Source organism: Tursiops truncatus, chromosome 4 (genome assembly GCF_011762595.2).
Source record: "Tursiops truncatus isolate mTurTru1 chromosome 4, mTurTru1.mat.Y, whole genome shotgun sequence".
Taxonomy (NCBI): Eukaryota; Metazoa; Chordata; class Mammalia; order Artiodactyla; family Delphinidae; genus Tursiops; species Tursiops truncatus.
The window spans coordinates 61,643,426-61,658,738 of NC_047037.1; the positions used below are offsets into that span (position 1 = coordinate 61,643,426).

Here is a 15,313-nt window from a genome sequence, read left to right on the forward strand (position 1 = left end):
ATGGAATAAACATCATTCCTTTATTGAATATATTTATCTGACTCATCGGGCCTTACTTTGTCTTTCATCAACCCTAATTATTTTTTAGCACTCTTTGGTAAGAGGTCTCATAAACTTATATTTGTCAATATATTTCTTAGGAGTGCTCTTTACTTAAAGCTAGATTAGGAACTCCTGCAAGCCAGTAGTCTTCAGTTTCCTTGACATCCCCCAGAGCTCTTAGCACAGGGTTTATATTTGGTAGTTGCTCAGCAAATGCTTATTGGCCTATCCTTCTTCACCAGTTTGTTTGTTCACTGCTACAATTTTCATCCTGCAAGTGAATTTCAACTATAAGCACTTCCACGTGAAAAATAGAATACTTTTAAGTGTATGATGCCATTTTTTTTGAAAAGCTAGTTTATATGTTCAGAGTTGTTAACTTTCATACATTAAGTTTTGAAATGCAGAGCATAGTATAAGAAGCACACTTTAGGACATCTTAGCATGATCAGCCAGCTCATTGATAATATACCTCCAGTATATCTGAGGTCTCCACAATAAGTTTTAAGTCCTTAATTGAGGAGCAATATGTATCTGACCTAAGACACTTCACTCTTAACTCTTCATTTAACTCTTCAGTCCTAATGCTGAGCAAAGGCACAAAGGTACCAAGGTGCTGAGCCCTATTGAACTAAAGTACGGTGGCTTACAAACTTAGAAGGACCGTTTTTTGTTTGTTTTTAATGTGCACAATCACATGGAAATGAAGGGTTTGGAAAATGTTTATTGTTTTCTTCATGGAAGCTCTTTATGAATGCCTGTAAGTTTGCAAAGGCCAGGTCCTCTTTACATATGCCTTTCTGTCATGTGGGTAATTTGGCGTAATCTTCATGTCTGACAATAGGTCTGATGATGTGAGAGCATGTTATCAATCTAGCTTTATTTACCTATCACTGATATAAGAGAAATTTATAATTTCTTCTCCTTCCAACATTTTTAGCTTTTTCTCCAACACTAGGTAAATATTCTCTGCTCTTTTTCATGTTAAAACAACAGTTTAAACCAATCTCCCCATCGGATTCCCTTCTCTCCGTATCAAGCCTTCCCCTCCTTCCCCTTTGGCTACTGCCATATCACATTTCCCACTTGCAGCCAGATCCCTCCCTCCCTCCCTCCTTTCTTCCTTCTTTCCTTCCTCCACCCCTTTCCCTCTTTCTTTCCCACATTTCTTGAAAGCATTCTCTAGGTTGCTTCTTCCATTTCATTCACATCCTAATAATTCTTCAGCTTTACTTTCACTAGAGTCTGTAATGACCTCCAATGCTTTAGTGACCCTGGTGGACAAGGCTTATCATAAGGCTTACATTAGCAAAAAAAAGTTTGACAATAAACAGACAAACAAGTAAACAAGCCAGAAATATCGAAAACAAGTATGTTAAAAGTCAAACAGGCAGTATGATAAAGAGAGAATGAGAGGCTATCTTAGATGGGTCAGTTATAGAAAACCAAGAAAGTAACACTGAGTCTGATCAAATCTGGAATCTGAATGACAAGAAGGAATCAGTAGTGCAAAAATCTTGGAGGAGAAGATTGTTACAGGTAAAAACAACAGCTAATGCAAAAAAAAAAAGAAGAAGATATGTGTTGGGTGCTAAAAGTTACAGATAAAAGGCAAACAGAGCTTGGTTGAAAGAGAGGTAGCCCTTTCAGGGCAAGGTACAGATTTTTCCTTTTTATTCTGAGTGCTATGGGAAATCATTAAAAGGTTTTAAGTGAGATCACTCTGATTTGCCTATAGATAACAGAATGAGGGGTGGGGGCCAAGTACAGAAGAAGCAAGGAGATTGGTTAAGAGCTGGTCCAGGAGGTAGTCCTGGCCAGAGATGATAATGGTGAGATGGAGGGAGATGGCCTGACTTTGGATACATTTTGGAGGTAGAACTGATTTGCTGATGAATTGGACCTAAAGGTGTGGAAAGAGAGAATTTAAGGCTGTTGCCTAATTTTTTGGCTTGAAAAACAAGGTGGATAGTGATTCCTTTAAGAAGATTGGAAGACTGGGGTAGGTCTAAGTTTGGGAGACAAAATCAGGAGTTGTATTTTGCCATTTTATTTTGATAGCTACTAGACATTAGGTGAAGATATCAAGTCAATGGTTGGATATATCGGTCAGAGGAGAGGTTAGGGCTGAAGCTGTAAAGAGATGTATGATCATGGCACTGGCTGAGAGGGCAGAAAGTGAGAAAAGAGAAGAGGTCCCAGAACATGCGTTGTCTAGAAGGACTCTCCCATGACACCTCACTTCCATTTTCCCTCAGACTAGTAGTTTGTTTTCCCTTTGGCTATTCCTTATCATTATCCTTTGTTGACCTCTACTCTTCCACTTCGGTCTTCTCCTGTCACTCAGTAGTATAATATAGCTCTCGTAGGAACAGTATATAGGGTACTCTATACTTAAGTCATCTCTATTCCTCATCCTTACTGCTCCTTCTGCCTGCAGAGCCCCTAGTTTCCACATCGGCTTTTGGCTCACATACATGTATCCATTAGGTCCTAACTTAAATATTGCTCCCTCAGGGATGACCTTCTGAATACTCCAGACCAAGTCAAGTTCCTTTATAGACTTACCACATTTGTAAATGAACTATTTGTGTAATTGAGTATCTTCCCCAAGTCATAATTCACGCACCATTTTGTGCCCCTTCTTTTGGTGAGTGTCCAGGATGAATGGAAGTTCTGTCAGGGTAGAGAATAGTTCTGGGTTTGTCTTACCTATCACTTTATCCCCAGTGCCTAGGAGAGGACCTGAATATAGATGTTCAGTAAATATTTGTAGAACTAGTGACCAAAGGTAAGATGGATATGGAAAGGGGGAGTATAGAGAAGAAATAAAATCAGACATTGGAGGATGTTTAAAAGTAGCTATTGTACTGTTGAAAGTAACATTGAACCTACAACAGCTCTTACCCTGGCACTGTGTTTGAGTACTTCCATTTCAGTTTTTTTCAGAGAAGGAATAAGAAAAATTAGGAAAGAGAATTTAAGATCTTCCCCATTCTTAAAGCTTTGAGGAAAGTAATTGGTGAGATTTGCTCAATTGTGTGAACCAAGCAACTTTTCCTTTTTACAGGTAGTTCTCATGTGTTGGGAAAATCGGCTATACGATGCTATGATTTATGTCTACAACAGAGGCATGAATGAATTTATTAGTCCAATGGAGGTAAGATACGTTCTAACTTATATGCATATTTAATACTGTCTATTAATGTTTTTTCCCTTCTCTCCATTTGCTTTGAATAGTTTGTTTTCATCCAATCACTTTAAAATTTCTTGTAGATTTATTAGACTTGCACCCATTGTTGTTTAGGACTTTAGATAGTCTTTAGTTTTATACCTTCTACTATTGCTTTCTTTTTTATCTGCAAAAGTAGGTATTTAAATCCCAGGGAATGATAGATAAAATTAAAAGCCCAGATAGATAAAATTAAAAGCCCATTAGACTTTAAGATTTTTTCTAAAAAGTTTTGATATTATTATAGCTTTTCCAAAAGGTATAAGAAATTCATTATATATATTTACTGTATAGGGTAATGGTACTATTGAGTAATATTATTTTGTAGATATATTCTTCTAGGGGAAGGTCCTGAAAATGGTGGGAGGTCATGATTTGCCAATTGCTAATTTGTTGCTTTTCCTATTTCAGAATTTTATAGCATTCATTATAATTTCTTATTCTCCTTACCATTAGAAGAGAGCATCTAAAAAGCATTTGGGCTTATTTTAAAAAGAATCAAACCCATCTTCATCGTGTTATTTCCCTTAAATTTATAGACAGAATTATGGGTTATGGATTGTGGGTGCATGTCGTGCCCTGCTAGCCCATTGCTTTATTACAGTGACTTCATTACCTGGATCAGAAGACCCAGGCTTCTCCTGAAGGCATCCACTCAACTTTTTTGCATATTTAATGGACATCCAAAACCATCTCCAGTATTAAGTCAGCAGTCATTCTATGATATTTCAGTCTTCTTTAAATATATTTAGCTTGGTAGGTGACTCTCCCTCTAATTCATAACTCCTTCAGTTTTGGCTGTACTTCTTGTCTCTTGGTCATTTTCCAAATGAGCGCCACAGCCCTCCCCACTGGTTTTGACCTTGACTGTCTATTTCAGATAAGTATTTTTAACATTTGTACACCTCTTAGCTGACTCTTCAATGAGGTCCATGACCTGCACGCATGCAAAAATGTTCTCCATCCCACTATTAAACCACAATTAGGAAGAATTAATGCAGTTTCTAGTTTCTCTCAAAATAATCTGTGAAAACAGATTCTAATTTGGTGCATTCTATGTTGATGAAAATGGTTGTGAGGTTTTTGTTATTGTTGCTTTTGAAGTTTTTGTTTTGTGTGGATTTTTTATTCCTCAAAATCTGGTTTGCATTTACAGCTATGCATCTCAGATGGAACACTTTTCTATTGACGTCGTCTTGTTTTGTGTTGAGTAGTTTTCAAGTTAATGACTTTCAGCAGGAGCTTGGTATTTGTTATTAAATAGTCATTTGGAGATTTTAGCAGTGGGAAGTTAGATGCATCCTGTGATTGCTCTTTTATAATTCTCTGCCTATAAAAGAGATCACTGTTCAGTGTTTAAAGTTTAGCTATTTCAGTTTAAAGAGATTTAAACTGAAAATCACAGTGATTTACCAGTGATCCTACTAAAACAGTTCATGTCCACATTTAGTCATTTCAGTTTAAGGTCCAAATTAAAAGAATCTGAAAAAGAATATATATATATATATATATATATATATATATATATATATATATAACTAAATCTTTTTGCTGTACACCTGAAACTAACACAACATTGTAAATCAACTATACTCCAATATAAAATAAAAATTTAAAAAAAAGAGGAACTGTAGTGCCTTTTGAAATTTTCTAGATTTTCTAGAATGAAAGACCGTGTCATCATACTTGAGATGACTACCATAGTTTCTGAAATCTTTAGTTCTAGTTTTGGCTGCTTCTGAGTGCCTTGTGTTGGGAGGAACAACTTTTCCTCTACCACCTGAAACCCGAATGGTGGGGAGAGAGCTGCGAATGAACTGACAACAGGAGAAAAGACAAGGTTTATTGACAGTTGTACTGGGAGCACGCAGAAATGAGTAAATCACTGAACAACCAGAGAAGTAAAGGTTTATATACCAGTTTAACGAAATTTGGGGTGTGAGGGAGGGATTTAGGTTTTCCTTGGAAAATATGAATAGTTTTATTGAGCTTTTTGTTGCTAATGCACAGCTGGCTTTGCACCACCTCCCAGTGCTAAGGGTCAATCTTCTCCTAAATAGGAAACTCCCTCCCAGGAAGGCCAACATAGTTTTGCCATTAATCTTGTGTTTTCAGGGGCTCTGCTTACATTTAGGTGTTTGTTTCTATGGCTGCTGACTGTTCACATGTTTTCAGCTTAAAGTAATCTTACCCTTTTGGTGGGCTATTAATCCCTTGACTTACTTACTATTTTTTAAAGAATAAAGCATTTTTAGGAACCTAAGGATATCTTATATTAGAAATAATGATCTCAACAAGGACCTTCTTCTAACTGGTATTTATTAAATGGTTTCTTTCAGTGAGGAATAGAACAATAATGATTTCCCAGTGATCCTACGAAAACAGTTCATGTCCACATTAAGAGTTTTTATATTTAATCTTAATAGCAAATGACTAATTCAATCAGAGAAAGGTGATTAATAGCATAAGATTTAGATTATTTTTTAAAATATTTTTTTAAGATGATGTTGTTTTCCTATTAATTTTTATGCAGAAACTTTTCAGAGTCATTGCACCTCCTTTGAATGCAGGAAAGACGCTAACAGGTATTAATTTTATAAGCCTTAATTTTTTTCTCTTTAAAAATATTATTTAAATAACAAAATTCACCAATTTTATGCGTACAGTGTGAACTTTGATAATCGTACATGATCATGTAACCACCACCATAATCAAATTTTAGAAGGAGCAATATAGTTCCTTCACACTAAAAAGTTTGCTCCTGTCCCTTGTACTCTAACCTTTCCCCACAGTCCCATCTTCAGGCAATCACTGATCTACTTTCCTTTACTGCTATTCATGTAAGTAGAATCATACACTATGTAATCTTAATCTTGGTGTTTTATTTCTTTCACTTAGCTTAATGTTTTTTAAATTCATCCATGTTGTTGCATATATTATTTTGTTCCCTTTAATTGCTTAATGGTATTCCATGGGTTGGATGTACTGTTATTTGTTTATCTGTTAACCAGTTGAAGGACATTCGAGTTGCTTCTGGATTGGAGTTATTATAAGTAATGCTGTTATGTTTGCGAATGAGTTTTGTTATGTTTTTAATTAAACTTTTTATTATGAGGAAATTATAGATTCACATGCAGTTGTATGAAATGACACAAGAGATCCAGTATACTCTTTACCCATTTTCCCTCAGTGATAACATCTTGCAAACCTAAAGCACATCCAGATATTCACAACCAGATATTCGCATTGATAAAGTCACGATACAGAACAGTTTCATCACCACAGGTGTCCTTATGTTGTCCTTATCCTCCATCGCTGACCCCTAGCTATGAGTAAGTTTCTGTATGGGCATATGTGTTCATTCTTCTTGGGCAACTACCTAGAATGGAATGGATGGATTGTATGGTAAATGTATGTTTTACTTTCTAAGGTACTACTATTTGGTTTTTCAAACTGGCTGTACCATTTTGCATTCCCATCAGCAATATATGAGAGTTCTGATAGCTCCATATCCTTGCAGGCACTTGGTACTGTCAATCTTTTTACGTCTTTGAAAAATTTTATCCCTTCTAGTGGATTTAAATTTTTATTTTCCTGGTGGTTAGTGATGTTCAGCATCTTTTCATGTGCTCTTGCCCATTCACGTATCTTTTTTGCGAATCATCTGTTTAAATCTTTTAGCACTTTTTAGAAGGGTAGGGAAGAGGTGTTATTTGACTTCATATTATTGAGTTCTAGGCATGTGAACACCCCACCAGAGCCTGTAAGAGTTCTTTATGTAGTCTGGATACAAGACATTTTAAAATATGTGTTTCGCAAAAATTTTCTCCCAGTCCATTGCTTACCGTTTTGTTTTTTTAACCATGTTTTTCAAAGAACAAAAGTTTTTACTCTTCATGAGGTCCATTTTATTTATTTTTTTTCCAGTAGTTTTAGACCTTTGATGTTCCGGTTAAGAAATCTTTGTCCAACTCAACATCATAAAGATTTTATCCTTTGTTTTCTTCTAGTTTTAACACTTGTATTTAGGTTTATAATCCATTTTGAGTTAATTTTCATATATGATGCAAGGTCAAGTTCAAGGGCTTTTCCCTGTATAGTTATCGGTTCCTTTACCATTTTTTTGAAAAGATTATCTTGTTTCTATTGAATTACCTGTACCCCTTTTTTGTAAAAAAAATTTTTGCTAAAAATTGATTTTTGCAAAAATCAACTGACCATATAAGTATGGGTCTATTTCTGTGCTCTCTGCTATGTTCCATTGGTCTATATGTCTGTACTTATGCCAATAATATACTGTCTTGGTTGTAACTTTGTAGTAAGTCTTGAAATCAGGTACCTTAAGTCTTCCAACTTTTTTTTTTTTTCCAAAATTGGTTTAGCTAGTCTATGTCCTTTGCCTTTCTGTATGAACTTTAAAATTAACTCAGCAGTTCTTTTTAAAAAGCTTATTTGAATTTTGTTTGGGATTGCGTTGATTCTATAGGTTAATTTGGGGAGGATTGCTATCTTAATGCAGAGGCTTCTATGAATATGATATATTTTCCATTTATTTTGGTCTTTTAAAATCAGTTTGCTTTCTCAACTTCTGCAGAAAGACAGCTGGATTTTGATAAGGATTGCTTTGAATTGACAGATCAATTTGGGGAGTGTTGCTATCTTAGCATTATTACGTCTTCCAGTCCGTGAACACAGTATATCTTTCCATTTATTTGGTCTTGTTTAATTTCTTTCAGCAATGTTTTTGCAGTTTTCAGTGTACAAGTCATATACTTCTTTTGCTGAATCTATTCCTAGTTTATTCAGTTTGATGCTATTATAAATGGATTTTTAAAAAAAATTCCTTTTCAGAATGTTCATTGGTAGTGTATAGGAATAATTTTTTTTTTTTTAATGTCCGCACCACGCAGCTTGTGGGATCTTAGTTCCCTGACCAGGGGTTTGAACCTGGGCTCCGGCAGTGAGTGCTGAGTCCTAACCACTGGAATGCCAGGGAATTCCCAATAAAATTGATTTTTATATTGATCTTGTATCCTGCATCCTTGCTGAATTCATTCATTAGTTCTAATTTTTTTAATGGATTCTTTAGAATTTTCTCATGTATAGGATCATGTCATCTGTAAATAGTGTTAGTTTTACTTCTTCCTTTCTAATCTGGATTTCTTTTATTTTTCTTCCCTAACTGGCCTGGATAGAACCTCCAATACAGTGTTGAAGAGAATTGGCAAGAGTGGACATCCTTATCTTTTTTCTTTTCTCCTAAGGGGAAAGCATTCAGTTTTTCACCATTAAATATGACATTAACTGTGGATTTTTCATAGATTGCTTTATTTTGAGAAAGTTGCCTTCTGTTCCTAGTTTGTTAAGTATTTTTAACATCGAAGGGTTGGATTTTATCAAATGCTTTTTTCTGCATCTATTAACATAATCTTGTTTATTTTATTGATACAGTTTATAAGCTTGATTGATTTTTGATTTCTGTTAAGTCAGTCTTACATTCTTGGAATAAATCCCGCTTGGTCACGGGGTATAATCTTTTTTATATGTTGTTGGGTTGAGTTTGCTAATATTTGTTTTGAGAATTTTTTATGGCTATCTTAATAAAGGATATTGTTCTATAGTTTTCTTTTCATATCTTTTTTTTTTTTTTGGTCTTGGTATCAAGTATACTTGGTATCTTGGTATACTTGCCTCATGGAATGAGTTAGGAAGTGTTCACTCTTCTGTCTTTTGGAAGAGGTTTTGAAGGATTCGTATTAATTCTTTAAATATACAGTAGAATTCATTAATGAAGCCATGTGAGCCAGGGATATTCTTTGTTTGAAGTTTTCAAATTACTAGTTCAGTCTCTGCTTGTTAAGTCTATTCAGATTATCCATTTCTTCTTGAGCCAGTTTTGGTAGTTTGTGGATTTCTAGGAATTTGTCCATTTAATCTGTTGTCTAATTTGTTGGCATATAGTGTTTATGGTATTCTCTTATAATTCCTTTTATTTTTATAAGGTCTATAGTGATGTCTCTTATTACTAATTTTCGTAATTTGAGTCTTCTCTCTTCTTTTCATGGTCTGTCTAGCTAACGGTTTGTCAATTTTATTGTTTTTTTCAAAGAACCAATTCTGATTTTATTGATATTCTTTATTTTTCTTTCCTCTTTCATTTATTTCTGCTTAGTCTTATTACTTCCTTCATCTTGCTTTGGGTTTTTTTGTTGTTTTTTTTTAAGTTTCTTGAGGTGGAAGTCTAGATTATTGATTTGAAATCTTTCCTCTTTATTAAAATAGGTGTTTACAGCTGCAGATATCTCTCTAAGCAATGCTTTAGCTGCGTCCCATAAGTTGTGGTATGTAGTGTCTTCATTTTCATTGATCTCAAAGTATTTTCTAATTTCCCTTGTGATATTGGTTATTTAGAAGTATGCTGTTTAATTCCTACATATTTGTGAATTTCTCACATTTCTTTCTGATACTGATTTCTAATTTCATTCCATTGCAGTTAGAGAACATACTTTGTATGGTTTCTGTTTTTTTTAATTTATTGAAACTTATAATATAGCCTAATGTAAAGCCTATTCTGGAGAATATTCCAAGTGCATTTGAAAATAATGTGTTGAATGTGTTTTGTTGTTGAGTGGAATGTTCTATAGATGTCTTCTAAGTTTAGTCGGCTTATAGTTTCATTCAAAACTTCTCTTTCCTGTTCCTCTTTTGCTAATTGTTCTATCCATTATTGAAAGAGGAGTATTGAAGCATCTAAATGTTATTGTTGAAATGTCTCTTTCTCACTCTGGGTCTGTCAGCTTTTGCTTCATTTTATTTTGGGGTTTCTAATGCTCTGGCAGACAGTTTACAGTTCTGCCTTATTAGCCTTTACTTCCTGCTTATGCAAATCCTCAAAGTCATCCATAGGTTGTAGGCCTTTACAGGTCTTTCCTGCGTATGTCCACAGCCCTGTACATGCACATGTCCTTCTAGAGTTCCAGAAATATGTTGGAGCTTTTGAAAGCCCCTGCAGACCTCTCATTCTCCAGTTTTTCCTTTTAAGGTTTTTGGTGGGTCTCTAATTAGTCTCTTCTGGAGGCACTGCCTCTGGCACCTGTAAAGTTAAATAATGTGCCTTGGGGATAGGGCTGTTTGCTTAGAGTAAGCTCTGAGTCAGGACAAAAAAAAAGACAAGCCCTGAGAATGGAGCTGTTGAGTGAGCTGCCACATAGGTTAGATAGTGACAGTTCTCTTAAGGATGGGCTTTTGGGGAGCTCCAAACCCATTTTGCCCCCTGGAGTGGTTGCTAGGTTGCTGGTGTTCACAGCTACCATAGCTGCAAGGCGGTTGGTTTTAAAGCTACGGTGAAGCTGGGGGAAGGGGGATGGGACTAGGTAATGTTAAGCCACCGTGAAGCTCACAGTTCTTACTGAGATTCAGGCATTTTTCTTGAATAAACATTCCGTGGATTATTGCAAGCCTTCAGTTAATTTCAAGAGTTCTGGAAAAGTTGATTTTGACTGTTTCTGCCAGTATTCTCTTTGCTTTCATGGAGGAGCAGATTATTGAAGGTTCTTCCTCCACCATCTCATAGGTCAGTCCCTCTGGGTTTTGGTTTTGTTTGGTTTGCTCTTTTTTCCTCTCTGTTCTTCTCCTTGGATGATTTCTATTGCTCTACTTTCAGGGTCACGCTTTGATGTAAACTCAGCTGTTAAATACACTCAGTGCATTTTTATCTTCCACAATCGTATTTTTCAGTTCTGTAATTTTTATTTGGTTCTTTTTTTTATTGTTTCTGTTTCTTTCCCGCATCTCTTCAGTTATCTGTTCAAATTTTCATGCATTGAAACATGTTTTGTTTCATTGAGGATAAATATAATAGTTGATTTAAAATTCTTATCAGTTCTAACATTTTGTTCATTTCAGGATTGGACTAGATTTTCTTTTCTTTTAAGAAAAATATGTTTTATTTTCTTGTTCCTTCACATGTTGGATAATTTTAGATTGTATCCTGGATATTTGAATGTTATGTTATGGAGATTCTGGGTTCTGTTATTTTTCTTCACTGAGAATTTTTTCTCTTTATTTTATCAGGTAATTTTCTTGGCTGGGCTTGAATTGCAGTCTCTTTCTATTGTGGCTTTCTACTGTGTCTCCAGTCTCTTCTCAAAAGGTCCTTTGTCTTTAGCTGGTCTGCTTTGATTCTGTCCCACGTGTGTGGCTTAGGGATCAGTCAGTGATGAAGGTAGTCAAGTTTGAGGATCCTCTTTCTGGCTTTCTTTTTGCAAGATTCTGCCAGTCTGTTTACTGTTCACATGTCCTACCTTCTCTATTTCCCCAACTAGAAAAATTGCTGGTTTTCCCATGTGAGCCCCCAGCTGCTGCTGTGCTTGCCACACAGACTGCACTTAGTCAGAGGCTGAAAGCCTGTGATGGTAACTTACTTGTATACCTCCCTGTCTCCTCTCCTCTGAGCACATGAACTCCACAGCAGAGCCTGTCTGCTTCTCTTCACACTTCAGGACCTTCAGGGAGGGAACTCCAGTCGTGGTTCTGACTTTTTCTGTATGGCTGAGCTGCTTTGACTATTGTTTGTACATGGTGGTTTAGGGATCAGTCACGGATGTGGGTAGATAGTTTGGAGATCCCCTCTTTGACTCTTTCCCTTTTGGGCTTCCCCTAGTCTCTTCCACATTCATGGTTTCCTGGCTTCACTTTTCTGGTCCCCTGTGCCAGAAAGATTAGGAGTTCTCCATCCCCCACCGCCTCTGTGTGAAGTTACTTGTGTGGCTGCCAGTCTGTCCTCTTCCCAGTGAGTGTGAACTCCCTGCCAGACTTGTCTACTTCTGTTCCCTCTTCAGTAGCTTCAGGTAGCGTTTCGTATTATGTCCAGGTTTTGTAGGGTTTTTTTCTGTAAGGACAGGAGCACAGAGGATAATTTGGTAGAGTCTTAGTCCCTCTTTAGTCTTAGTCCGTTTTCAGTTGCCCTGAAACTAATCCTTTTGAAACAAACTTGAAAACTGTCTTCCACATAATATATGTAGCAGAAGTTAAAGTAGACTATTAAGAACTCCAACCAACAAGGACCTACTTTGAAAAAAAAAAAAAAAAAGACTATTAAGAATTCCAAACAGAGTGGATGAGCTTTTGCAACAGAAAATTGTCTAAAAAAAGATTTTGGGGAGAGAAAAGTAGAAAGGGGGTCAGGAAAATTAAATACTGTGTCAATTCAGTATATATTTACCAAGCATTTCCATGTTCCAGATGCTGTGCTGGATGCTAGGAACACAGAGATAGACAGACTCCATGCCCTTGAACTCATAGTAATGGAGATGGATATGTTAAACAAGTAAATTTAATTCTCTCTAGGAATATCGTGAGCTAGATGCATCCTATCTGAGATTTCTAGCAATAAAGGTTTATCTAATTAGCCAATAAACATGAACGTGTTATATCTGTAAAGTGACTGCTACCATGTACCATGCTAATTGAGTTGGATCAAGTAACATTTGGGACTTTTGGGTTTTGGTCTGGCAGAGAAAGAATTTAGAAGTCACCACTCTGTCCTACCAACAAGTAAAAAGCTCAACAAACTGAAAAATCAACAATTCTTCTTAGATCTGCCAGAGAAGTAAGGTCACAGGCCAAACCATTGCACCAAAAACTAGAGAGACAGGCAGATGCAGAGAATCACAACTGACAGGATCAGACATCTCTGCAGGAACCAGTGCTAGGGTAGGAAAATCTGAACTGCAATTGATGGTTTGTTGCAGGCTCAATGTGAACAAGTCTGAAATTTAAAAACTCCAGGAGGACCCAGTCATAGGGAAGCCTCCACACTTTTGTGAAATTTACCTCCAGGACTGCTACTGGCTTCTCACAGTGATCATCAGAGAAAAATCCCTTGTGCTTCTGCAGGGGGATGGGGGAAAGGAACCATTTTGAAATATGTCAGAGTATTCTGTGTTTCTTAACTAAAGCCGGCCTTCAGGAAACACTGTTTTGCTGAAGCTTGACCTGCTGTGGGTTTATCAGAGCTGAACTTACCTGGGAGAAGGAAAGTACCCAACTCCAGCACCTTCAACCCATTCTGTCCACCTAAGGGGGAAAAAAACTGAGAAGCACTGGTGAAGTTCACATTCCAGGGTCACAGGTTTACCAAAAGACTGAGACCTAATCAAGACTATAGGACACTTCCCTCTCTTCACACCTTACTACCACATTACTAAAGATATATTTACTGTAGTGCCTTTTACCCAGTGCATCATGTGTGCCTTTCAAAAATTACAAGGCAAATTAAAAGGCAAGTTGAAGAGTTTGAAGTTTGCAGAGACAGAACAAACATCAAAACTAGACTTAGATGTGGCAGGAGTATTGGAATTATTAGACCAGGAATTAAAAAAAAATACTATGATTAATATATTAAGGGATTTAATGGAAAAAGTAGACAACATGCAAGAACAGGTGGATAATATAAGCAGAGAGATGGAAATTCTAAGAAAGAATCAAAAATAAATGTTAAACATCAAAAACAATGTAGCAGAAGTGAAGAATGCCTTTGATGGTCTCATTAGTAGACTAGACACACATCTGGGGAAAGAATCTCTGAGCTTGGGGATATAGCATTAGAAAGTTCTAGAACTGAAAAGCAAAGAGAAGAATACTGAAAAAAAAGTAGAACAGAATATCCAAGAACTATAGGACAATTACAAAATGTGTAACATACATGTAATGGGAATATCAGAAGGAGAAGAAAGGGAGAAAGGAACAGAAGCAATATTTGAAACAATAATGACTGAGGATTTCCCCAGATTAATGTCAGACACCAAACCATAGATCCAGGAAGCTTAGAGTACACCAAGCAGGATAAATAGGAAAAAAAAAAAAGAGAGAGAAAGCAAAAAACCCTACAAGTAGGCATGTATTCAAACAGCAGAAAATAAAAGGTAAAGAGAGAATAAAATATTTAAGGTTTTGAGAGAAAAACCCACCAACATAGAATTTTGTACCCTGAGGAATTCTTCAAAAGCAGAAGAGAAATAGAGACTTTCTCAGACAAACAAAAATTGAGGGAATTTGTTACCAATAGAAATGTCTTGCAAGAAATGTTAAAAGAAGTTCTTTAGAGAGAAAGAAGATAATATAGATAAGAAATCTGGATCCAAGAAGGGAGGAGCATCAGAGAATGATTAGTAAAGGTAGAATAAAAACTTACATATTTCTTACTCTTAATTGAGCCATCAGATAACACTTTATTCAAAATAATAATAGCAATAGTGTATTTGATATTATATGCGTGTGTGTGTATGCTTATGTATAAATGAAATGAATGACAGCAAGGATACAGTTATAGGAGGGAGGAATTAGGACTATTTTGTTATTATAAGGTCCTTGTACTACCCATGAAGCAGTATAGTGCTATTTGGAAGTAGGTTTGGATTAGTTGTAAATGTATGCTGCAAACTTGAGGGCAACAACTAAAAATAGACACATAATAGATGTAATATGAAAGGGGAGAAAATGGAGTCATATAAAATACTCAGTTAAGACTACAAAAGGCAGAAAAAGTTGGAATAAAGAACAAAATTTGGAATAAAGGACAAGAAATAGAAAACAGTAACAATATGGTAGATATTAATTCAACTATGTTAATAATCATTTTAAATATCAGTAGTCTATACCAATTAAAAGAGATTGTTAAAATGGATTAAAAACAAGAACCAACTAAGTGTTGGGTATAAGAAACCCATTTTAAATATGAAGACACATTAAGTAAAGAAATGGAGAAAGGTGTACTATAATAATACTACTCAAAAGAAAGCTGGAGTGGCTGTATTAATTTCAGACACAGCCAACCTCAGAGCAAAGAAAATTATCAAAGATAAAGAGAGGCATTACACAATACTCCAAGAAGACGTAATGATCCTTAATCTGTGTGCACCTAACAACAGTGTCAAAATACATGAGGCAAAAACTGATAGAATAGCAAGGAGAAATAGGTAAATCCACTGTTATAGTTGGAGACTTTTAACACCCCTCTATCAGAAGTGGACAGATCCT

At 35.9% G+C, this 15,313-nt stretch overlaps 1 protein-coding gene across 3 annotated transcripts in view; it reads left to right on the plus strand.

Moving 5' to 3' along the window:
* Positions 1-15,313, plus strand: part of VPS8 (VPS8 subunit of CORVET complex) — a 304,464-nt gene that overhangs the window by 120,573 nt on the left and 168,578 nt on the right. For all 3 annotated transcript variants that reach the window (XM_073803975.1, XM_019946111.3, XM_073803976.1), the window contains exons 23-24: positions 3,113-3,202; positions 5,808-5,859. In XM_073803975.1, the coding sequence (XP_073660076.1) occupies positions 3,113-3,202; positions 5,808-5,859 (142 nt within the window). The remainder of the gene's footprint in view (positions 1-3,112; positions 3,203-5,807; positions 5,860-15,313) is intronic.